The sequence below is a fragment of the Diadema setosum genome, chromosome 20 (genome assembly GCF_964275005.1).
Source record: "Diadema setosum chromosome 20, eeDiaSeto1, whole genome shotgun sequence".
Taxonomy (NCBI): Eukaryota; Metazoa; Echinodermata; class Echinoidea; order Diadematoida; family Diadematidae; genus Diadema; species Diadema setosum.
Window position 1 is genome coordinate 24,132,020 of NC_092704.1, and position 23,997 is coordinate 24,156,016.

Below are 23,997 nucleotides of genomic sequence, written 5' to 3' on the forward strand. Positions count from 1 at the left end.
GTATCATCTGTAACTTGCTTTTCATGAAACATCTGCTGTAATGAGAGTGAATATGAGCCATTCCTTGTGGTACGATCATGTTTATTGTTACCAGTGAAGGAAACTGGAATGAAATGGGTTTATAGATATTTTTCCAGGAATATTTTTGTGCACCAGATATTAAAAAGGGTGTATGCAGAGTATTAAAGCTATATTCTGTGGGTCAGTATCAGGCCGTCTAAATGTGCAACATCAATATTCTCAATTTTGTATTGCTTCAAGATTTACAGTCCAAAGTGTTAAAAAGCTATGAAATGCATTAATCAATGCTTGATATGACAATTGTTTTGTGCCAATGGAATTTTTTTTTCTTTAGGCTAGTGAAAATAAAATCCTTACACAAAGAGATATTTGTGTATTTTTCCTTACTTCAAAGAAATTTTATGGTCAAGAGGACATCTTAACACTGATTTTCCACTTTCTAGCCTATGAACTTACGATGAAATTTGTCTTGTATGTACAAAAGGTTGTAGAGTACATACAATGTATGTTACTCAACATTAAATCTTAATGTATGCCTTGCATTTATTTCTCCCACATGCCTTTACACTGTGTTTCATAAATGAATGCCTATCTGAAAAACATAACAAAAAAGCAATGCATCATCATTGCATGATGAAATAAAGGAAATGCATAGAAAGCAGTAAAACCTCTGTTGATATGACAAATTATTATGCCTTGCTTTTTTCCCTTGCATGCCTTTACTTTGTATTTCCCGAGTGATTACTGTACCCTATGTGAATAAACACAAACACACAAATATTTCAGCATTGAACAATGATATTTTGGAAAAAATGTGGAGAAAACAAAAGAACTTCCTATGTACACAGTTGATGGTGTTACATGTATCTCCAACTGTAGCTCAATATTCCCTTCTGCATTTAATCCCAAGATTACTTTATTCCCCTTTAATATGAAGGAAAGCCAAAAGTACGTATGTAATTCCAAAGTACACTCTGGCCTAATTGTGTCCATTATGGCGATTAAACACACATAGAAATGTATTAATCTTGTTCCTTAATTAAGTGTCTGTGTTGATTATTCATTCCTTTCTGTATGGCTGTTCAATTCACACAGCAAAAGGCTGTCAGTACAGCACTCGGTAGTGACAACATTGCAGTCAGGGTTATGGCAGCAACTTGAATACAGTGCACACTCTGAGTTTGAGTACAGTGCACTCCCTTTATAACAAAGTCCTTAGGACTGGCGGTTTTCCTTTGTTATATTGAAATTATTTCATACATGTAGCCAAACAGTAAAGTATAAAGATATGTATTGTAGATGACAATTTTAGGACCTAAATTTTCACTTTGGTGTTATGAGAATTTCATTGTAACCGTATCCATTCAAACAGGAGTGATTGCAGTTGCTCTCTGAAAGAGTTGCTGTGAAGACTCTAGGTAAATATGGCAACACAATATCATCAGTTGTCATTTCTGATGTACTTTTAAGTTGTTGTTTTTTTTTTTCAGTTTGCTTGATTGTTGACATGCCTTAACATGCCCTAGTGGTAGAATAAACATTGAAAGTCTTACACAGAGTCCAGTGATTATTCAGCATGTACGTGTGTTCAATTTTTCACTTTGACTTCTAACTAGTGTTAAAGGGATAGTACAGTATTGGTGGAGATGAGAATTGGGCTTTTAACTTTTTCCAGATACTAAGAAAACACTTATGATATAGTACAGAGCATACCATTTTAAGAGGAATTCAAAGTTTATTCGATGAAAATCGGGTTCGGAATGACTGAAACATCCAAAAACAAAGTACAAAACAAAGCGATCGTAATAAAGTGTGGGTCCCACACCTTATTATAATCGCTCTTTTTTTGGATATCTCACGCATTTCAAAACCAATTTTCATCAAATAAACATAGAATTCCTCATAGAATTACATGCTCTTTCATATTAACATAAGAGGTTTCTTATTATTTCACCAAAATATGTTAGAAACCTGGAATTAGGTGGCAACCAAAACTGTATGATCCCTTTAACTCCTGTATCCATACATTTCAAGCTTACTATTCTTGTCAATTTGTTTGTGGAAATCAAATGGTCCACTATCACATGATCACATTCATTGAATTGCTGACTGGTATAAGTGGTATCTGACAAACCCATGTATTATTATCCCATGACAAATACAGTAAACCTTGTGTAAGTAAGATGACAAATCATGATAGTCGGCAAAATTAAAATGTCCCAAATTTGTGTATTATCTTTTTTTGTTTTGTTATTTTGCTGACTTTTGCACAGGTCGATAGATTTTCTTCAATCTGGTGTGTCCACTGATGCAAGGTTTACTGTAGCTATATATACGAATGTTAAAATTTCAACACATGGTGTGATTCTTGAGTGGACTGTAGGACCTACAGCTTACTCCTCACACACAGGAATTTTTGGGTAGTCACAAACAAAGCAAAGAAGGCTAAAGTACAAATAATATTTCTTTATTTTCCTTTATGACTATAAACTCCAGTGATACAAGCTACAATGTAGCTCCATGGTAAACGCACTTATCAGAAGGGCTCAAAATTCACCTTCCATCAGGCATTTGCTTGCCATGTATCAAAAGGTTCTACAAAAACACTTGTGTAGCTGACACAATTTGCCATTTTAATGACCTGTTTTTTCTTTAGATAAAAAGTGTACAGTAAGTTTTTTTTTTCATAGTACATTATTCTATTCCAGAAGAGCCCTCCCCAATCAGTAGTGGGTAGGTAGAACATTGCATGAGTATTGATTGTGCCCTAGCAGCCATTTTTCAACAAGCTGCATGCGATTCACTCTCGTGTGGAAGATTGGTGTATATTGCTATGGCCTGATAAATATGTCAGTTATCGTCAATCTGTTACAGTGGACTCCCATTATAACGAAGTCCTCATCAGGACCAGCATATTTCTTTCGTGATATCGAAATTGTGTTATAACCAAATGAATAAACAATAAAAAACATAGAGCCGATAATGCTGCGGCCTAAATTCTTATTTTGTTGTAACTGGAATTTTGTTATATCCGTGTTTGTTATAACAGGAGTGCACTGTATAAACCTATGTAGCAATCACGATAGGGTATGTTCTCAGGTTACAACACTGTCGGCTAATATTTTGTATTCTATCAAAATGAAATTGTGTTATCACAACATTTGTGACAGAATATTTGCTCCTGCGTCAATTGCTGTGACAGGGTTTTAGGTTTACAATGTAGTTTGATCTGAGGATTAAGATTAGAGTTATATTTGTGGGTGGAATCCATGTTTGGCTTAGCGTGCAGATATTTTTGGGAACGATTGTCGCAGGAGCAAATGTCATTGAACCGACACATTATTTCACACACTTCTATATGCGACCATTTAAGGGCAAAAATCAACAGTTCCTGCAGCGATATGGAAACTATATGCGCCTATTAAAATAACTTGCCATCTTTCTTTCTTTTTGTCCCCGCCGAACGAGTTCGAGCAGGGGACTATGAAACGGGCTCCGTACGTGTGTGTGTCCGTGCGTCCGTGCGTCCGTGCGTCCGTGTGTGCGTCCGTGTGTGATCAAAATGTTGAATTTGCTACTTCTCTGTCATTTATGAGCCAATTTTGATTCTGTTTGCTTTATATGATAGCACTACATGGGAGCTTTAAAACTTCTACACAGAATTTCAGTTGTGACCTTTGACCTTGACCTTTGACCTATATTGTACATTTTGCTACAAAATGCTACTCCTTCGCCATTTCTAACCCGATTTCGATTCCATTTGCTTTATGTGATGGCACTAGGTGAGGGCTTCAAAACTTCTACACAGAATTTTGACCTTTGACTTCTTTGACCTTTGACCTTGATTTTTGACCTATATTGTACATTTTGCTACAAAATGCTACTCCTTCGCCATTTCTAACCCGATTTCGATTCCGTTTGCTTTATGTGATAGCACTAGGTGAGGGCTTCAAAACTTCTACACAGAATTTTGACCTTTGTCTTCTTTGACCTTTGACCTTGATTTTTGACCTATATTGTACATTGGCTACAAAATGCTACTCCTTCGCCATTTCTAACCCAATTTCGATTCCATTTGCTTTATGTGATGGCACTAGGTGAGGGCTTCAAAACTTCTACACAGAATTTTGACCTTTGACTTCTTTTACCTTTGACCTTGATTTTTTACCTATATTGCACATTTTGTTACAAAATGCTACTTCCGGCGGGGACATATATTACGCACCGCATAATTTCTACTTTTCCTTGTTTCTTTTTTTTGGGGGGGGGGGGGGGGAGAAGGGGCAAGCATAGCAATGCTCAAATAATGACCAATTTAAAACTGCATATGTTAACCTTTTAGTCATATTATACATTTTAACCTGTGCCATTCTTGATGGTTTACATCCTCTTCTGTTTGTTCTAATTTCGCATTAATCTTGGCTGTTGGTGTGATAAAGAATACGGGAGAACCTCATTATAACAAGCTGTTTGGGAACATGACATTTTCTTGTTACTGTACATTTGACAACTCATATCAGGGATAAAAACAACAGAATATAAAAGGTCTGGGACCTGTAAATTACCTAATTATATCAGCATCTTGCCATAGTTAACTTCATTGAAATCATGTTCCATGTTATGTGTATCCAACCATTTCAAAGAAAGTCTGTCAACAATTTCTTCTAAAAAAAAAAAATCAACAAAGTCTTCACTGTATTTCACAAAAACATTTGCTTGTGTGTTTGTGTGCGTGTCTTTGAGTCTCTTACATTCAAACAGACATACATGTATCACACATAAAGAGATCTTATGCAATATGCCAGTCACCATGTTTCCCTTCTGAGCACAAACAACACAAAAGACTAAACGAAAATATTTGAGAAACATACATAACACGCTTTATATTCCAGACTCCACACTTGGGATGGGACCAAATATTGCACAAAGTTATGTAAATCTTTAAAAAAAAAACAAACAAACAAACAAACAAACAAACAAAAACACACTTTCTCAGGTGACAAGGTCAAAGCCATTACTTGTGAGCATTCACATCTGCATTAAGTCCAAGCAGGTACGGTACTTGCTGCAAAGGTACCCTCTTGTCCTGATTAAACCAGCACCATAAACTGCACTTCTTTTATTGGAAAAGATTTTAGTATACAAATAGTGAATGGTCACGAGTGCAATGCTTCAAGATTTTGTATGAGGTGACAGACGAGGCACTTTATTAGATAAACTCTAGATTTGCCTCATTAAATAGAGCTCCTCATCTTTCACAGAATGCAAAATTTTGTTTTATTGCTCAAGCACACCGCTAATTGTTTCATACAACACCAGTCCTCAGATGTCAATGAATGTTGTCCATGTACATTTCTAAATAGAGTACAAAAATGGCAACCTTTTTTTATGAAAGTCAAATGACAGTATAATGGCACAGGAATGCTGAAATTGCTGATATGCGAAAAGAAAACAAAGAGAAAACAAAACAAAAACAAAAACAAAAACAAACAAAGCAAAACAAAATAACAGTAATCAAAGTTTGTCACTACAGCCAATAGGGCTTTAGCTGCTTGTACTTTTTGTCTGTTGTTTTGCAACTCAGTTGTCACTACAATTAATGTCTATTCCAAAAACAAACAAACAAAACAAACAGCAGACAACTTCCTCAAACAGCACAGCATGACAGAGTCTGCAGACTGAGAATCAGTCTAGAAACTCTACCGAGAATCTTGGAGTTGTATCTCCGTTTGACCACTAAAATGTGAAGCAGCACCCTTGCCCATGATAAAATGACACCCTGCATTTGCTTTCCTGCTTCACTCCTCATACTGCACGATTTCCTGGTGACTTGCTCTCAAAACAGAATAGAAAAGAGTGGATGGTGTCCGATGTACATATAGTTAATCTTTGGTGAGGATGCACTTCACTTTGTTCTGCAAGGCAACTGCTCACTCACACAACCGATGTAGCTTTGTACGAGTGCCACTGACTGTAGGTAGTATCAACAAAGTATTACGTCCTCCATACAATGACTTCAGTTTCCATGGGTGCTGCTGGACCTACAACATCCTATTAGTAGAAGCAAGACACACGCACAACTCCATTTGGAAGAAACAGGAGCATGATTGTATGATAAGCAGGAGTCTCCTTCAGTCACATGATACAGTTCTCACAATCTGCCATGCATCAGGTGATGTTATCATGTGATCGATCACATGACTGAAACTTCTGAGGATGGCATGACGGCGGCTACCGAGTCGAGTAGCATGCAGGGACAGCTGCAGGCTGTGACTGGACACTCGCTGTGCGTTCTGGAATCAAGGAAACAGTTGAAGGTACTGTTTACCATTGGGGGCAGTGATTTAAAAAATGTTCAAGTTATCATATTTGATGCATACGTGTAGGTCAGTTGCATCACAAAACATCGCATCAAATAAAAATTTTGCAATAAAGCCTAAAACACAAGGAGATATCAGTATTTTTCTCACTAAACCACAACTGTAGACAGTTTAGTCTGGAAACAATCTTATCATGTTAAACTATTGTTCACATTTTGAATATTTAGCAATACTTAACATTGATTATACTGATAAACATTTTTACATTGGTTGTTTCTATCCCTAACACACATTTTAGAACTATTTTGAACCACTATAGCTGGGTTTTTGTTTTATCTGCACATGGTAAATAATGCCTTTAGTGCAAGAAAGGTTTTGTCTGTCCACCTACTTGAACCACTCGGTGATGTGATCGGCATGACCGCCGTGTCTGCAGGTCTGGCACCAGGAGAACCACTGGCCAAAGTCTGTCTGTTTAAGGCGGGCTTGGTCTGGATGGGGTGAGGAGCACAAAGGGGGAAGGGATGAGATAGTGTGTGTGTGTGTGGGGGGGGGGGTATAAATGAGGTAAGATTATCAACGAAAGAAACTAAACAAAAAAAAAGGTGGCGAGGAGGAAATACAAAGATCATGTGACATTTGACACAGGGGCTCTATTTTAGGCCTGTCAATGAAGCACTGTGCAAGAATTGCAATATACAATTCTCGCATTTCGCAATCCATGAGCCCTCATTCGGTTCAAATTGGACGGTTGATTCAGTGCGTTGCTTTCTGGGAGATGGGTTGACAATTCTCACGGGTGCTATCGTTTGCTTGTCAGGCTATAGACAGTGCGGTTCATGAATTATCATGATTCATGTGCAGATCGGTTACATAGCTATTCACATTGGGACGCTGTCACAAGTAGTGCTTTTGTAAGTGTCATATTTATAATTCAAAATCGTAAAAGTTGTTGTTGAGAGTACTCACCAAAAGTTAAGAAAGTTAATTACTCCGCTGTACAAAAAAAAAAAGAAAGAAAATGAAGAGAGTCTACTTAATTGCTGATAATGAAGGCAATGAGAGAAAGAAACTGTGACTAGTACGAGGTCAGAGAAGAGAATGTAACAGTTCCCCAAACCTGATTGGTACGACATCTCGTCATTTCGGTCACTCCTGCCGTGTCGATGCTGTGGACCGAGCTCCGATTCCCCGGATCTTGTCCCCATGTGCATCAGGCAGAGGGAGCACCGTGGGAGAGCCTTGCGACACTTGTAGCATGTGTGCGGCTGTGTGATACCAGACAAAAAAGGATGCATTTTATTTTTCAAAATCTTTTTTTCCTTAGTTTAGTTCCATTTATACATACTGTAAAAGCAGAAAGAAAATCTTTTTCCCTTCATTTAGCTCCATTTATACATACTGTAGTAAAAAGTAGAAAGTTTTGTGAGATTAACTTTTCACCCTAGGTTATCTTTAAGCTAGACAGTTTCATTTCATGCAAAAGTGTACGAAAATTTTCCCAAGGCAAACATTTCTAAATTTACAGTAATATTCCTGCCTGTAGTGCCAGGACACTTACTCATTAGAGCAACAGAACACCTCATACAGTGCAAATAAACCCAACCAACATAACGATATTCACATTCTCTTTTACTTTTCTTTTCTTATTGAAGAGGGTATGAATTGGCACTAGTGCCAACATAAAGCTGAATGAATGTGACTTTGGTTGGGTTTTATTCTATTACCAGCACACATAGAAATGACTGGTAAATACTGCTGAAGGTCGTGAGAAGTGTGTTTGAGTATGATAATTAGAAATTGAACTGGTTCACAGTAGTGTCATTAGTACCAGCATATTATTTGTGCTTTACTGTGTTATCAATGTGTATGTGGGAAGGTGTGCATGCTTGGGTATGTTTCTGTGATCGCCTATGTGTAGTTACATAAACAGCATCAGTAGACCATGACATGCTAAATCAGTATTAAGCATGGAATACTGTAAAAGTGGAAATTTTTGCAGTGTGGAAATTCTTGCGCATTTCTCGCGACCGGAAGCTAGCGTGAAAATAAAAGCACACAAATATTTTTGCATGGCATATGTTCTAGCAAAATAACGTCCTGATTCCATGGAATTAAAAATATGCAAAATTAATGTTATACGCTGCCGAGCGCGAAATATTGCTCATGCGAAAATATTCATGTTTACAGTAATTATGATAATCATACTAATGGGGTCCTTTAATGCACCTTGTCCTGTCACACATTGACACTCCTACTAGCACAGGAGCAGACCTCTTTTTAACATTGCTTCATTTGAAAAGACCCACGATTGAAAGGAAATTACACATGATCCTGACACAAATAAGTTTTAAGTTCTTTCTTGAAGAGCACAAATGAGGTATCCATTCCCAGTTTCACACAGGCTCTTACCAACTAGAAATTCGTTAAAGACTTGTCCAAGTATACTTGTCAAAAAAAAAAAAAAAAAAAAGTGTTTTGTAGCAAAATCAGCCCATCCTCAATAGGTTGAAGTGAATAAAAAAAAAAAAAAGAAAGAAATTATCAAGCAAACAACAGGAAAAAAAGAGTGACTTTGTGCTTCCATTGCCATTGCTTCCATTACAGGTCATATACCCCTTTTGCCACCATCACAAAATTTTGCGTGGTTGAACAATAATATCTCCCAATGTATGAAATCTTAGAGTAATAAAATTTAGGTTTGTTTGTTTGTTTGTTTGCTTGTTTGTTTGTTTGCTTTTTCAAATGAAAAGCTTGCCCAGTGTCATACAAGAATATGCTCAAATGTTGGAATTTTTTTCAGGGTCTGAATAATTATAAATTCACTGGAAATCTATAGTATTGTTTCCTCCTCCTTCACTAAAAATGTTCAGGCCCTTTTATTCTAGACTGACAAAAGGTCTGAATTACCTACATTTACAATTTATCAATTTCTGAAGGGAATCTTAACTCTCAGTGTTGCAACAGGGACACAAGAACTCTGGAAAACCAAAAGCACTCATCCCTCACCCTTCTCTGCTGCCCACTGCCCCCTCTGGCAAAGGCCATGCTGCGAGACTTCCCTGCCTGGGCCAGCTCACTGGGCGAGATGGCACTCTGGCAGTAGCAGCACGTGACATAGATCTGCTTGGCCACTTTGTCCTTGGCGTTGCCCTGGTAGACCAGGTCAAACTTGGCTCTGTTGATGGGAGAGGAGACACACAGGAGGACAAGGTCAGCTTTGAAATAGACATTACCGGTACATATTTTTAAAGCAAAGTAGTTTCAGGTTTATTCAGAGGCCCGTTTCATAAAACTTGTCATCAGTGACAAGTTGTCATAGATGTGACAAGTTACTGAAATCCTTGCATCTGATTGGCTGAGAGCAAATTTGTCATAGAAATGTGGCAGTTGTCACTGATGACAAGTTTTATAAAACGGGCCCCTGATGTCATTCTTCAGGTTTGACAAAAACAAGAAAGCATAAACAAAAACAGCCAACAAACAGGGCATCAACTCTGCCAAGATGTTGAGTTTGCCAAGATGCAACATATGTAATCATGCAAGAAAAGATATAGGTATGTACTTATCTAATATCAATATTTCATACAAACATGTATCTACATAATCTGTTGATCTGTGTATCTATCTGACTTCAATCGCTGTACCTTTATACCTAACTGTCTATCAATCTATCCAACAACTTTAATAGATTTTATGTGTTCATGCTTTATGCACTTCATCAGTTGACACTGATGAAACTGTTAGACTCTCCTGCAAATGCAAATTCATCGCTGTCAGCCAAATAGCTTGTGAACCAACTTGTGCAGCATGGAAAACACCAGACATTGATGCTATTTGAACTTCAGGTCATTCACATTAATTTGCTGCAATGTTTACAATTGCAAAATCAACCCGTTGCTCACAGAACAGGTCTACCATACATAATAAATCAAAGGGGAATAATCAATTCTAGAGAAAGAACGGCTTAGGTATATTTCTGTGAAGTGTAAAGTCTGGGTAACCTCTGACCTTTCATGCCAGAGTCTCCATGTGTCCAGAAGACCACGGTAGCTATCAATCCAGTTAGCCACACTCTCGTCCTTACAGAGATCGACAGGTAAGGCCTGGACGGCTACGAGGCTAGCTGTCTGGACATCCGCTGTCTACGGGTCAAGGTTACAGAGAAAGGCATTGTTACAGGCAGCCTAAAATTTTGAACAATGAAAGTTTGGTGACCAGTGTGGCAAGTCCTGACTGTAATAATGCCATAATACAATGTGAGTATGACATCACATGTGCAAACAGAACCTTTTGTAATCATAACAAAAATAAATAAAAAGTCAAGCTGAAGATTTTAAGCATGATAGTTTGGATAAGCTTTGCAGAGATCAACAGAAAAGGCCTGGACAGCTACGAGGCTAGCCGTCTGGACATCTGCCGTATACTGGTCAAGGTTATCAGAAAGAGGCCCTATTACAGGAAGTCCACAGTGGTAAACACGGGAAGTGTGTAGACCAAGTAGGCAAGCACTGACTTAATACATACATATGATGGTAATGTATTACACTATGCTGTGTGGACAGAATCTTCTCAAATCATATTGAAAACTGGAAAGTCAAACAGATGTTGTATATTATTAATTACCTTTAAAGAGGCTATGAAATCTTGTTAGTCACAGACAAAGCAATATAGGTTAAACTTTGTAGATTTGATGCAGGAATAAGTACAACATTGAATACTGTCGCTAAACATAGCATATTATGAATTCACTGTAAATCAGCAAGATTACTGCCAACAAAGTACAAAGACCATATGTGACCGTGCATAACAGAAGCACCAAAAGAGTCGCCAGACATGTTTTTTTTTAGTTAAAGGTCAGATTCTGAAAGAGCAGACTGTTTAAAGCAGTAAAATGGTGTATAATGGCAACTGATTGACAAATTGCCCTACATCGACGTAAATAAATATTTACGTCGATGTAGGGCAATTTGTCAATCAGTTGCAATGAAAACACCTCGACGACAGGATGTAAACCTCTGTAGCATCAACAATGAAGGGATTAGCAGATTATAGCTGAAATTTTCTGCACTCATGAAGCACATTCTATTCATGACTGATACCAGCTTTGAATGCAGTATACTGCATTCAGTAGCACCAGCCTTCCAAACATGATCAGAGTTGAAAGGGAGGAGTGTGTATTAAAGGGTTTTTAGAAATGAAAAGGGAGCCCTATGACATACCTGTATTACACTAATTTACAAAAATTGTTCAAGAAAAACTGCAAAAAATCACAATTTTCCATTCATTCCATTTGTTGTATGATTCCAAACTTTAGAATTATGTTATGTCAGAAAGAATATGAACTATACTTAATATGGATTTGGGCCCTGTGCAAATCTAAGTACTTGTAGCTAAATATGTGACCAAAATAACCCATAAACTTTCAGAAACCATATATGTGGTTTGGGTGCTCTATCTTTTTCTAACAATTTTGACTTATAATAGGAGAATCAGAGAGTTCTGCTATAGTGTAGCTCTCTGTTCTTCATACGGGGGGAAAAAAAAAGTTTCTTGAGATTTTTCAAAAAAAGTTCTCAAAAAGTTGCTTAAATGCCAAATTTATCCATAAACTGAGTCTTAACCTGGTAGCACATTTTTTTTTTTTTTAAAGTTCCTCATTCTCTGCAAATTGGTATAGTTTTGTAAATTCATTTCAGATTTTTTGCAGATTTAATGAATATCACATGTCCAATCTTTTATCCCAGGCATGCTATGCAGCAAAACCCAAATGTTTAATGATGACGATGTTAACCCTATTCCCCCCCCCCCCTTGGTTTCAAGTCCCTCAAAAAACCTGGTGGGATTAGGGTTAAATGATGACGATATGATAATGTCTACAGCAGATTTTCTACCCGGGATTTAAAGGGTTTAATGTGTCACAAGTCGCAAAACTGGTCAGACGAGTAGCCACCTCACTCACCTTGTCCACATAGGATTGAAGGAGTTCGATGCCGTCTCTCGTCAGTCCCGTCAGTAGGACACCCTCTAGGTTCCCATCTTCAATGACCTTGGAGGTCAGCTCCTGCACAAAGGTCACCAGTTGGGAGTCGTTGAGGAAGACGCAGGCGAAGGCCACGCGATCCTCGATGCTGATCTCTGCCTCCCGCTGCACGGAAAGAAACAATGTCATGCTGTGATGTTGTGCATCATAAATCTACATTTTCGGTTCGACTTGACAAAGGGCACCTCATGCTTTGTGAGGGTAGCTCATCATTTTTCCTGGTTCACTGCATGTAATCAGTCAATGTCAAGGTCACTTAAAATGACATACCAAGAATGTTTTATTTGCTCTACAGTGCATTACTTTGAGATCATTACAAGCAGTCACAGGAAATGTAAAGTACGTTTTGCTTTTTGTTTTGTTTTTGTTGTTGTTTTTGTTTTTTTGGTGTGTGATCAGAGATAAAGGTTTATCACGGAGATTCATCTTCACATGTTTTGATGCCCATTAATAAAACTATTCTTTCATAATCAAGATGAATACATGTATGCATTTCAATCATTTACATTTCAATTGGAATCATTTTCTTTCCATCGTTTTGCTGAGATATTTACTCAACATATAGCTTTAAAAACAAAGGAAAAACATGTAATGGACCCCCAGCCACTTCTGACAGACTAAGTTAGAAGCGATCAAACTTGCTCCCATACTTTAATCCATATCGGGCCAACGCACTTGTGTAAACAAACACCGCAGTGGCCCAGCACCGTATGCACACACACGCCGACAGGCAGACAACTCTCCAAACAATCGCTCTTCATTAGCAAACAGTAAACAAAACATAGACAAGTTATATATCATTTGAAAGGGGATAAAATTCCCTTTTAAATTATATATGACATGCTGCCATTCAATGCACAGTGCAGTCATAGCACTCAGCAGAAGTGCAGTACAGTCATCCAAAAGTTACAAAATCAATTTGTTTGTTTGCTTTCATTCATGGATTAACTAGAAATGTCGCTATGGCGACTTGTATGCCTCCGCCATAATGCATGGTTCTCCAAATAGGTCTATAGCACAATGTCTTGACAATGTGTGATGACAGTTTCACATAACTGGCAAAATATTAAAATGACAGGTTTGTCACAAATGCATTGAGTGTTCACTTTCCTTGAACTAGGTTTATTTGGATGAACGGCTATACTGTCTAAGAGTGCAAGTATTTGGGGATTTAAGGATTTGTGCCCAACTTTTGACCCTTTTATAAGTTTAACCCTAACTGCACTGGGGGGGGGGGGGGGGGCCTCGGAGGCCCCCCCTCGACATTTCGCACGATTACTCTGCAACACGCAATGCTCTCGCCGCGATGCTCCATGACTTTTTTCTTTGGAGTTTCCCGCACATTTTGACACCAAATTTGTGACGTCTGGGGGTACGGTTCTGAAGTTACATGACGTTTTGTACATGCACATGAGGCCAAAAATGGCTAAAAAATGTGATTTTTGTGTACAAAGTCAATGCAAATTTGAGTTTTTTCACATGGTTCATATAAATATGCTTATTTTTACTCTCAATGGCTAAAATTAGTTTGTTTTAGGAGTGTTATTTAATTATGCTTCAAAAAGTGTCTGTGACAAATTTTGTTACAAAAAACAACAAAAACAAAAGGTCGAAAAAACAATGAAATACATAAGAAATTCATGAAACAATAAAATAAATAAGAAATTAATTTTGATACCGAATCTTTTTTTCAAGTACATTTGCTAAGAATGCCACAAAGAATAATAATACCAAAAATGAGCACTTTTGGAGCTTTATTTACTGATTTAGATGAAAGATCCTGATTTCTCGCATAAATTATCATAATTAATCAAAATGAAATAAAAGAAGACTATTTTGGAAAAATTAAAAACACAATCTTGTAGATTACATCGCACACTACCATTGTGCAAAGTTCCGCGGCGATCGCGGGATCCACGGCCGAGATCTTAAGGGGGGCCCTTGAGGCCCCCCAGTCTTTCAAGCTACCAAAATAGCCCAGTCTTTTTATGGTTAAAGAAGAAGTGAAATTTAGCAATTTCACTTGACCTTTGACCTTTTGGCGAGAAACTTCCAAGAGAATCTGTATTGGATAATACATGCATACACTAAGTTTTATTAGAAAAAATCCTGCAGGCATTGCATAGATAAGAGAGAAATAACTTGACATTTTGATGAATTGACCTTAACCTTTGACCCATGACCTTTGACCCATGACCCCTAAATTCCTTACATGATCACTGCCAGTCAGTACATGTATATATACTAAGTTCCATGAAGACACCTTGAAATATTTGTGAGATATGGAGAAACTAGATATATCGCTACGGCTACTGATATGCCTCCGCCATAATGCATGGTTCTCCTAATAGGTCTATAGTACAATGTCTTGACAATGTGTGATGACAGTTTCACACAATTGGCAAAATATTAAAACGACAGGTTTGACACAAATGTGCTGAATGTTCACTTTCCTAGAACTAGGTTCAATTGGATGAATGATTAAATGTCAGAGTGCAGATATATGGGGAACTGATGATTTTTACTTGACTTTTGACCCTTTTATAAGTTTATGCATTGAGTAATTTTCAAGGTATTGAGAAAAAGTATAATTTCAGTATCAAATGGGAAAATAGCATTATCTAAACCTGGCCTTTGACCTTTGACCTCACAGTTCCAAAGAGAATCACTGTTAGGTTGAACATGCATAAATATGTAAGTTACATGATGATACCTTGAGTTACTTTTGAGATATGGAGGAAAAAGTGCAATTTAGCACTTTCACTTGACCTTTTACCTTTTGACCTTTGACCTTTTGGCAAGAAACTTCCCAAAAAAATATATATTGGGTAATACATGCCATATATCAAGTTTAAAAAAAAACAACCTTCAGGCATATTGCATTTTAAGGAAAGTAGTGATATTTTGAGGAGTTGACCTTGACCTTTGACCCCCCTGACCTTTAACCCATGACCCCCAACTTCCCTAGATAATCACTGCCCATCGGTACAAGCATATATACTAAGTTCCATGAAGATACCTTGAACCATTTGCGAGATATGGAGAAAAACATGAAATTTCAATTTTTTTTTTCCACAAAATAACCTGTGACCTTTGACCTTTGACCCTGTGACCCTAAAATCCACACAAAGTATTATCCCCCAAGGATATACCCTCATACCAAGTTTGATGTAAAACCACCACACGGTTCTTGAGATATCAACAAAAACAAAACGGGACGGACGGACGGACGGACGACCCGAAAACATAATGCCTCCGGCCACTTCGTTGCGGAGGCATAAAAATAGCAAATGTTGTAATTTTACACATCCAGTCCCAGAAATAAAATGATCAGACTGTCAGCTTTCTGGACATATAAAAATCATGACCATTGATACAATAATTGCAGGTTTATGTTTATATTTATGACGATGAAGCCATTGCGAGTGCATGGGAAATCGATAGTATAATGTGTGCATCCTATAGTTTGTTGAAGCGAAACTCGTCACGATAGATACAGCTACAGCTTTTCAGGCTCAACTGAATTATACAATTACTGTACATAGTACATACATGTACATATGGATGTACATGTGGGACTATTATCACAGTCGAATCATTGCCCTGCAAGTGTCCAAACCTCCTCAAAAACTGCTCCAGAAAATCCAATATCGAGCACTACGTACAGCTGTACATAGTACCCACTGACGCCTCGTGGTTATTCGCGTTGTTCCATGTAAACACACATTTTTTCCAATGATTTTTACGATTTTGTTGGCGTTCCACCGACAAACCCTTCTTGAATTATCGCAGACAGTGTAGCAAAGCATTCTGGGATATGTTGTCAAAGGTTAGAAGGTGAAAGAACTTTGGAATGAGGTCGTTTATATGTCATCTCATTCACTACAGGATATTCCCCTGCAGCTTTTGAACGAACTACGGAATGTCCCGTAGTTGGCCCGATATGGGTTAAGTAGCACATTTCTAGAAGCATTATTCATCAAACATACCACCACTGCTTCGTATCTGTCGTCCGTGGTCGTCAGAAAACCGAACATGGCGCGGAGGTAGGGGCTGCGCAGCTGACAGCACAGCCTGCTGCACATCGAGCACCAGAGGGTGTCCTTCTCCCACGTGAAGCCAGACAGTGCCATGGCAACGGCATTCAAATCCAGTTTGTCGCCCTCTATCAAGGTCGGAATAAAAAAAAAAATTATGTAACAAGATATGCCGTCTCTCAGTACTTTCACAACGGTTTACATTTCTCATCACACATAAAGTTATTAGCTTTAGCTGCCACATAAAGGTCTGGCCACATGTCATTGTACGCCCTTTGTTGCTCTCATTTCTTTCCCCTTTGTTCAGTGTATAAACCTAGTAATAAGACTGCATTGTCTGATAGTCATATTGCCTTACCACAAGTCTGCCAACCTTCACAGATAAAAAAAACACATGCTGATACATTTTTTTAATGGAAATATATAAACTTGATTTTCAAGGTGAAAATCACATTTGGGTTCAAAATATGGTAAACTAACTCGTACTATGCACGCTAATCTGCAAACTAGCACTCCGAAACATATTTTCGCAACTCTAATGACTAATTGGTAACTCATTACATACATTATATGGAGTGTTACTCACAAGCTAATAGGCACTATATACACCATATGACAGGAATTAGGCATGAAATGCAGGAAGAAAGACCACAAAAGTACATAATATCAAGTCTTAATGCATTCTTTGTGCGAGCACAGTGTGTGTGGGGGGGGGGGGGGGAGGAGTAAAAGATTATGGGAAAACTCATTCATCATGCACCATCCTTTGATCACGAAATATCTTTCCCACCTCTGGCATACTCCGCCCCTCTGTTGAGGATGTCTATGGCATGTCGGATCTTGAGATGGAAGATGCTGATTGCTGCGGCTCGCTCAAATTTGCCCTCAGTCTCTAACCTTTGAGAAGGCACCAAAAAAGTGTTCACAATTTACTGTACACTAATCAATAAAGAATTAATCATGTTGAATTTGCATATTGTAATAGCTATTTCATTCTTAATACATGAATATCATCTGGAGTCCTGAAAAATTAAACTACAAAGCAAGAAACTACATGATTTAAATGCAGTCATCAAAATTTTTGAGTCATGCAATATCAAGGGTCTGGTTACACCTGTCTATTAAACTTTGTGAGGTTTGAAATGCACACAGAAGAAGCAATACCACAACAATTCTTGAACTTAGTTTTATTTGTACAGATTTTTAACTAATTCTTTCCGTCCTTCTGAATAAATGATCATAAAAAAGATTGTGATAATGGTGACGATAATAACATTTCTATTTTTGTTAGTATGATCATGACGAAAATCATCATCATAAGCAACACCATAGTGGTTTTATTCTCTGGTTTTTTTGTTGTTGTTATTGTTGTTTTTTTGTCTAAAATAATCTGAATGAAGCAACAGTGTTCATGATTTCGATAAAACAACAAAATTGTGTTATTTACCTTTGTGTAAACTCTCTTAATCTGTTTGGGTCCCCATCAAAGTCCCAGCCACACAGTGCAAGAGCCTGAGACCTAGTTGACAGTGAGACATACAAAATATGCCAACACAATATTAAAACATCAATATATTATGACACTGCATCATCGTATCTGACAAATTTACTCAACAACAGTACCAGCTTCAGCCACTTCAGCAACTTAACAAAGAGCATGAAGGAATACAATATTGGAGAAAAAACAAAACAATAAGCACACTCAAGGAAAAAATAAAAGTCAATGTCTTGCATACCCTGTATGCATCATAGGAAAGTTCATAATTCTTGCATTGGAATATAACACATACTTTAGTGATTTGATAAGTTTGCCCTGTCAGACTGAATTGTAGATTTACATGTATACTCATGTAGGCGTTGTGTATATTACTTTGCATTATTTATATGGAAATAAAATTATTTGAATTTGAATTGAATTGAATATCATGTAATAAATTACGTGTGGAAGTCATGACAGAGTCTCAATATGACAGATAATCAATTTCTTCTGCTCAGTTCTTTGGAAGACTAATGCCAGACAGGACTCACTACTAGTTAAAAGTGGAACCATCACGTATGTTGCATCACAAAACATGTGCAATCATACTCTCCACTTTTTGTTTTGTTTTGTGTTCATTATTCTCTACTCTGGTTTTAATCAAGAGTAATAAACTTTGGGAGAAATATACATGTATATATAATAGTTGCATCACGGCAGACATTGAATTTCATGTCTTTAAACATATTCAACCAGGGCTTGACAATAATGACATTACATTTTTTTTTTTTCTCTGGGGGCCTGTTCCAGCCACTAAAATTTTTAAATCTGAAATTTTAGTGGTCCGAAAAAAATATGTGCATGGTGACCCGAAACAAAAGCAAATTAAGTAACAATCCATTTTGAATCTTAGATGCCCAATCAGGCCTGCAAATTAAAGCCTTTGTTAAAATTTGGTGGCCCGACATCAATTTTTTGTGGCCTGGGGCCACCGCTAATGTGGAGCCCTGATTTAACCATTAGCCATCAGAGGTTTCTTTCTGTATCAACCTCTCCTTTTGACTGTTTTCTGCTGCAAAGTGGAACTATGAATTGGCTTATTGCAATGACTACCCAGTCTGGCTCTTCCCCCTCTCTTCACACTCACCTCTCCTTGTTCCTGTACACGTTGGACTCCATGATACCGTCCACCCCTTCCCAGGCCAGGGGCTCCACCTTGCTCCTCAGTCCCCCGACCCCGTCCGGTCCCTCCTTGCGCATCAGGTGCTTCACCCCGGAGAAGTCCAGCACGCCGGAGAAGGACGCTGAGGAGGAGAGCGAGCTGGACGACGACTTCAGCGAGGAGGTAGAGCGGTTGACAAGGCACAGCGCTTTGATTCGTATGACCAGGGTGTCAAGGAAAAGTAAGTACTAGGAGTTGCTTTCATCTAATTCACACTGCCACAACAGATACATGTACATGCAGATGGACTGATAAAAATGCATAGACACATATGCACACACATCCATACACACATTGTATGATTATGTAGTGTGAGTATAAATGTCTGTTGAAGTATAACTATCAATACCAGTATACAGTATATAAATGTATATAATACATTATGTAAAATCATGTTACAGTTATCTAGGATTACATGTTGAACATACATAGGGTTTCACAATGCACACACACACACACAAAAAAAAAAAAACAATCAAACAACCAAACAAACAAAAAACTTAAATATTCATGAAATAAGATTACGTTTAGCTTAGGTCTTAGTAAAATGCCCAAGTTTGTATTGTTTTTTCCAGACTGTTAGCACTAACGTGACAAGGAACATCTATTAAACAGAATTGAACAATGTATTATCAATATTCAATGATGATACCAAAGATGGAAGTACACATTATGAAAATTATCACAGCAAAGGTCACTATTGGAACTTTGAACCAAGCACAATATAATTTGAGGACTTAACGACACAAACTGACATTTATATCTCAACTGATAGAAAAACTGTTTTCACACATCTTCAAATCCTAAATGCCCTAAATGAAAAACACCATAACCATGTAGAGTGAAATGGCATTCAAATAAGTTCCAAAGGATATGATGTAACCAGTGCCATAGCTTCTGTACATGTGGGTCGTCACCAGCGAGGGCAGCATTTTTACTCAAATCAGCTGACTGAAACGAGATAAATTACACAGGTGAAACCACAATGCAAAAGAACACATTTAGACTTCTGTCAAAGCAAGACTAAAACAACAAAAAAATAACATCAACAAAATACTCCAGCTACCTGCTTCTCCAAAAATATGAGAAATAATCAGTTTACAATCATGTTGATGTTAACAAATTGTCAATTGAGCAGTTATATGGCACAAAACCACTCTCCTCATAATGTGTCTGCTACAATGCTTGCATGGAATTTCTCACTTATTTCCTACAAAAAAAATGACCCAAACTAGCACTTTGTTTTAATCCTTGTGTAAAAGTGCAGTCAACCCTGCCTACAGTGACTACTAAAGGTAAACTTAAAAGGTGAACTGTAAAAACAGGTACCCACTATAGACAGATTGACGACTCGATTTGTGTTTATTACATAAATATATGTAGTACACAGCACACATTTGTCTCTGGTACAAAATTTCAGTGCAGGCTGTAAGGCGCACTGCTAACTGCTGTGTCTCGGCGATAAATGTCAATTAAACAATTGGCAGCAATCTGCAAGGTCTCTTTAACACATAATTTTGCTCCTGTACAGTTTGTAAGGCAGCATATATTACGTTGTACATCAGATAGGTGCTTAAAAATAAGTATGGTTATACTTTAGGCACAAAGTGCAACCTTATCGGTGGAGATAAACAAATTTTTCTATACATATATGTATCTTAACTCTTAACGTGCCATGGTCGCCGAACGGCGATCTTAGTCCTGACGTGCCATTGTCGCCGATCGGCGACTAGGAACAGCGAGAAAAGCATTGATCATTTAAGTTCTTGTGGTACCGTAATGTGTTACATCAAACAACTGCCAATGATATGTACTGGTAGCGGATTAGCATAGCCATCGTTTCCACTAAATATATGAGCATGCTTACATTAGAAAATTTTGAGTAAATACACGATTTTTCAGCTAGATGTATTTTTTTCGCGTCGGGAAAATCCGCAGCGGGCGCACCCTCTGCGAGATGTGTATGGATCAAAAGTCTCATAGGTAAACCACGCGTGTGTATGCTATCGACTCTGCGTGTATTGTCTATGCGGTTCCACTCACATTGTTCCGCTTGGACGCTGTCCTGCGGGAAGCTGCTTTGATTTTGTCCCTCAAAGAGGGTCAGCTTTCGTTCGTCGGTCAAGTCTTTCATCCTTTTGTTTTGGTGAACGTCACTAATCGTCCCCACGCTAGCATAGGAATTGCGCGCGGACAAAGGCCTGCCGATTTCAATAGAGTACGCCAGCCTGCAGTCCGCTTAGACAAAAGGAGGATTAGCAGGTTCTTCCTTCTCAGGTGGACAAAAGACACTATTCCAGGGCCCGGGACAATTACTTTAGTTTCGAATACAGAATCTGGGACTAAAGGACTCCGATTTGGGAATGAAGTACTGAGGCAGAAAGAGAAATTGCTATAGACAAAATAAACTGCTAGTATCTTTGGAATCATACAATTCTAGAAGGCAATTTTGTTATCATTTGAAAGAAGAGATGTTGCTCTAAAACTTTCTCACAGAGTCAAGGGAGCGTTCCATTGAAGAAAAAACATGACTGACTCTTTTTTTCCATATACACAAAAATTTCTAATAATTTTTGGGATGTATCAATTATTTCTGCAATATTTCAGATTCAGATAGATATTGTGGCAAACTGACTGCATGACACAAAAGACCAGACATTTCTTGATATATGTTGTGTAGAACTCTATTCAAAACAGTCAATAGTTTCAGAGATATGGCGGTTTTAAATTTCATTGTCAGTCCAGTTTCGAAACGTTCTGGCGTTAGGTAAAAACCTCTGGCACATTAGGGGTTTTGGGCCTGGCACATTAAGAGTTAAAGCTGACAATTCTTAAAGTGTCATATGTCACTGAGTTAACAGAAAATGATGCTAGAGGCAATGTACGCATTATAACAAAACTTCAACGAACGCATATTTCGCATGTACCATTTTACGACAAGATGTTAATTTGAAAGGAAATATCACACAATTTTGTATAGGCTCTCATCAATACTCATCAATCATTTGTGTGTAGACCTATTGCTAGCTGTATTCCACCCACCTCCATGCCATAGCCGTTGCCTGCCCTCCTCTTCATGACAGCTGATATGTCCTCATCAGTGTCTGATGACTCGGTGGTTGACTTACAATAGAAAAGCTGCCTCCCTGATGCCACAGCACACACAGTGTGCGGGGACCAATCCTAGAAAACACACATCAGCACATTGTTCTCATTCAAACAACAATATAGATCATAAAGAAATTAGATTCACAGAGAGATCGTCTAATCACTGGTGCACGCCGTCAAAGTACATCATGTGACTGTGCATCACAAAACTAACAAAATTCGCAACCCTTGATTTTACGTGAGGACTCCAAAAAGGTGAAATGGGTCAACAAAGTCAATCTAGATTTTTTCATATTTTCTGAAAGAGCTACTCTTCTTCTACATTATTCTTAGGTTTTAGGTCATAAAATGAATGGGAAAGTGTGTTTTCAGCAGTTTTTCTTCACCCCTTTTTTTTTTTTGCAGAGTAGTGTGAACAGGTATGTCTTACAGGTCCTTTTCATTTCTTGAAAATCCTTTGCACATTCTTCAATTTCAACTCTAATAACTTTTGAAAGGATAGTGCTACCGCCTTGAAAGTTGGCATTAATCATGGACAGAATGTGTTAATAGAGCCTGCTCAATTTCAGTTTAATCTGATAATCCCTTCATTGTTGTTGCTGCAGTGGTTTACATCCTGTTTTGGTCCCACTCACAGCACAGCCAGCATGGTTTGGTAAAGATTAAGCGCTTGAATAGACCCTGTACTTCAGAGCCTCTTTTCTCAGTTCACACTTATCCAGAGTTCGTGCACTCTTTCCAATATTTCGATGGGTTAGGACAGTCCATTTGGATTGAGGCAAACATAATTTTAAAGCTTATAGTCTGTTCTTGCAGAATCTGCCCATAACTAAAAATCCACATCTGGCAAGTTTTTGTTGGTTTTGTGATGCAGGGTCACATATGATTGTATTGGTTGATTTGTATAACAGTCATATGAAAAGAAAGAACCCACCTGGTATATTCATCTACCATTCACTGTTTGCCAGGCAGTAGCATCACATACTGAGATGAAGCAAGTTTGCAGAAGTGACCAGTAGCTTAAAGGGACTGTACAGTACTGGTTGAGGTGGGGATTCATGTTTTGAACATTCCTAAGTGAGATAATGAGAAACCTCTTATGAAATATGAAAAGAGCATGTAATTCTAAGAAGGATTCAACGTTTATTTGAAGAAAATTGGTTTTCAAATGGCTGAGATATCCAAAAAAAGTGATAATAATAAAAGGCGACAGGCGGGCCTTTTATTAGGATCTTTTTGTTTCAACTTGTGTTTGGATATCTCAGCCATTTCAAAAACGATTTTCATCAAATAAACTTTTGATACCCTTTAGAATTGCATGCTCTTTGACATCTCATAGAGTGGTTTCTAAATATCTCGCAAAATGTTAAAAGCTAAATCCTCACCTCAACCAGAACTGTACACACCCTTTAAAGGGATGGAATAGTACTGGCTGAGATGAGGATTGAGCTTTTAACTTTTTGCAAGATACTAAGAAACCACGTATGAAATGTTACAGAGCATACATTCTAAGAGGAATTCAAAGTTTATTTGACGCCAACTGTTTTTTAAAGGCTGAGATATAAAAAAAAAGACTAAAACAAAGCAAATCCTAATTAAAGGTGAGTCACACCCTTGAAAGTATCCCTTTGTTTTGGATATCTCAGCCATTTCAAAACCAATTTTCTTCAAATCAACTTCAAATCCTTCTCAGAATTACATGCGCTTTCATATTTTGTAAGAGGTTTCTCATTATCCCACAAAGACTTTCATAGAAACCTGAAGCCTCA

The 23,997-nt window shown here is 37.8% G+C and overlaps 2 protein-coding genes across 3 annotated transcripts in view; one reads left to right on the forward strand and one right to left on the reverse strand.

The window, feature by feature from the left end:
- LOC140243320 (uncharacterized) overlaps positions 1-1,723 on the forward strand; it is a 14,455-nt gene extending 12,732 nt beyond the window's left edge. For both annotated transcript variants that reach the window (XM_072322994.1, XM_072322993.1), the window contains exon 8: positions 1-1,723. This exon is cut by the window's left edge and continues 960 nt beyond it. The gene's annotated coding sequence lies outside the window, so the exon portion shown is untranslated.
- A 3,179-nt stretch (positions 1,724-4,902) lies between these two features.
- LOC140243365 (GATOR2 complex protein MIOS-like) overlaps positions 4,903-23,997 on the reverse strand; it is a 29,498-nt gene continuing 10,403 nt past the window's right edge. The window contains exons 12-23 of the mRNA XM_072323041.1: positions 22,163-22,303; positions 19,996-20,071; positions 19,046-19,277; positions 17,869-17,940; positions 17,212-17,318; positions 16,374-16,549; positions 12,304-12,489; positions 10,353-10,486; positions 9,351-9,519; positions 7,462-7,609; positions 6,733-6,832; positions 4,903-6,314 (exon numbers count right to left, since the gene is read on the reverse strand). Coding sequence (XP_072179142.1) covers positions 6,215-6,314; positions 6,733-6,832; positions 7,462-7,609; positions 9,351-9,519; positions 10,353-10,486; positions 12,304-12,489; positions 16,374-16,549; positions 17,212-17,318; positions 17,869-17,940; positions 19,046-19,277; positions 19,996-20,071; positions 22,163-22,303 — 1,641 coding nt within the window. The 3' untranslated portion in view covers positions 4,903-6,214. The remainder of the gene's footprint in view (positions 6,315-6,732; positions 6,833-7,461; positions 7,610-9,350; positions 9,520-10,352; positions 10,487-12,303; positions 12,490-16,373; positions 16,550-17,211; positions 17,319-17,868; positions 17,941-19,045; positions 19,278-19,995; positions 20,072-22,162; positions 22,304-23,997) is intronic.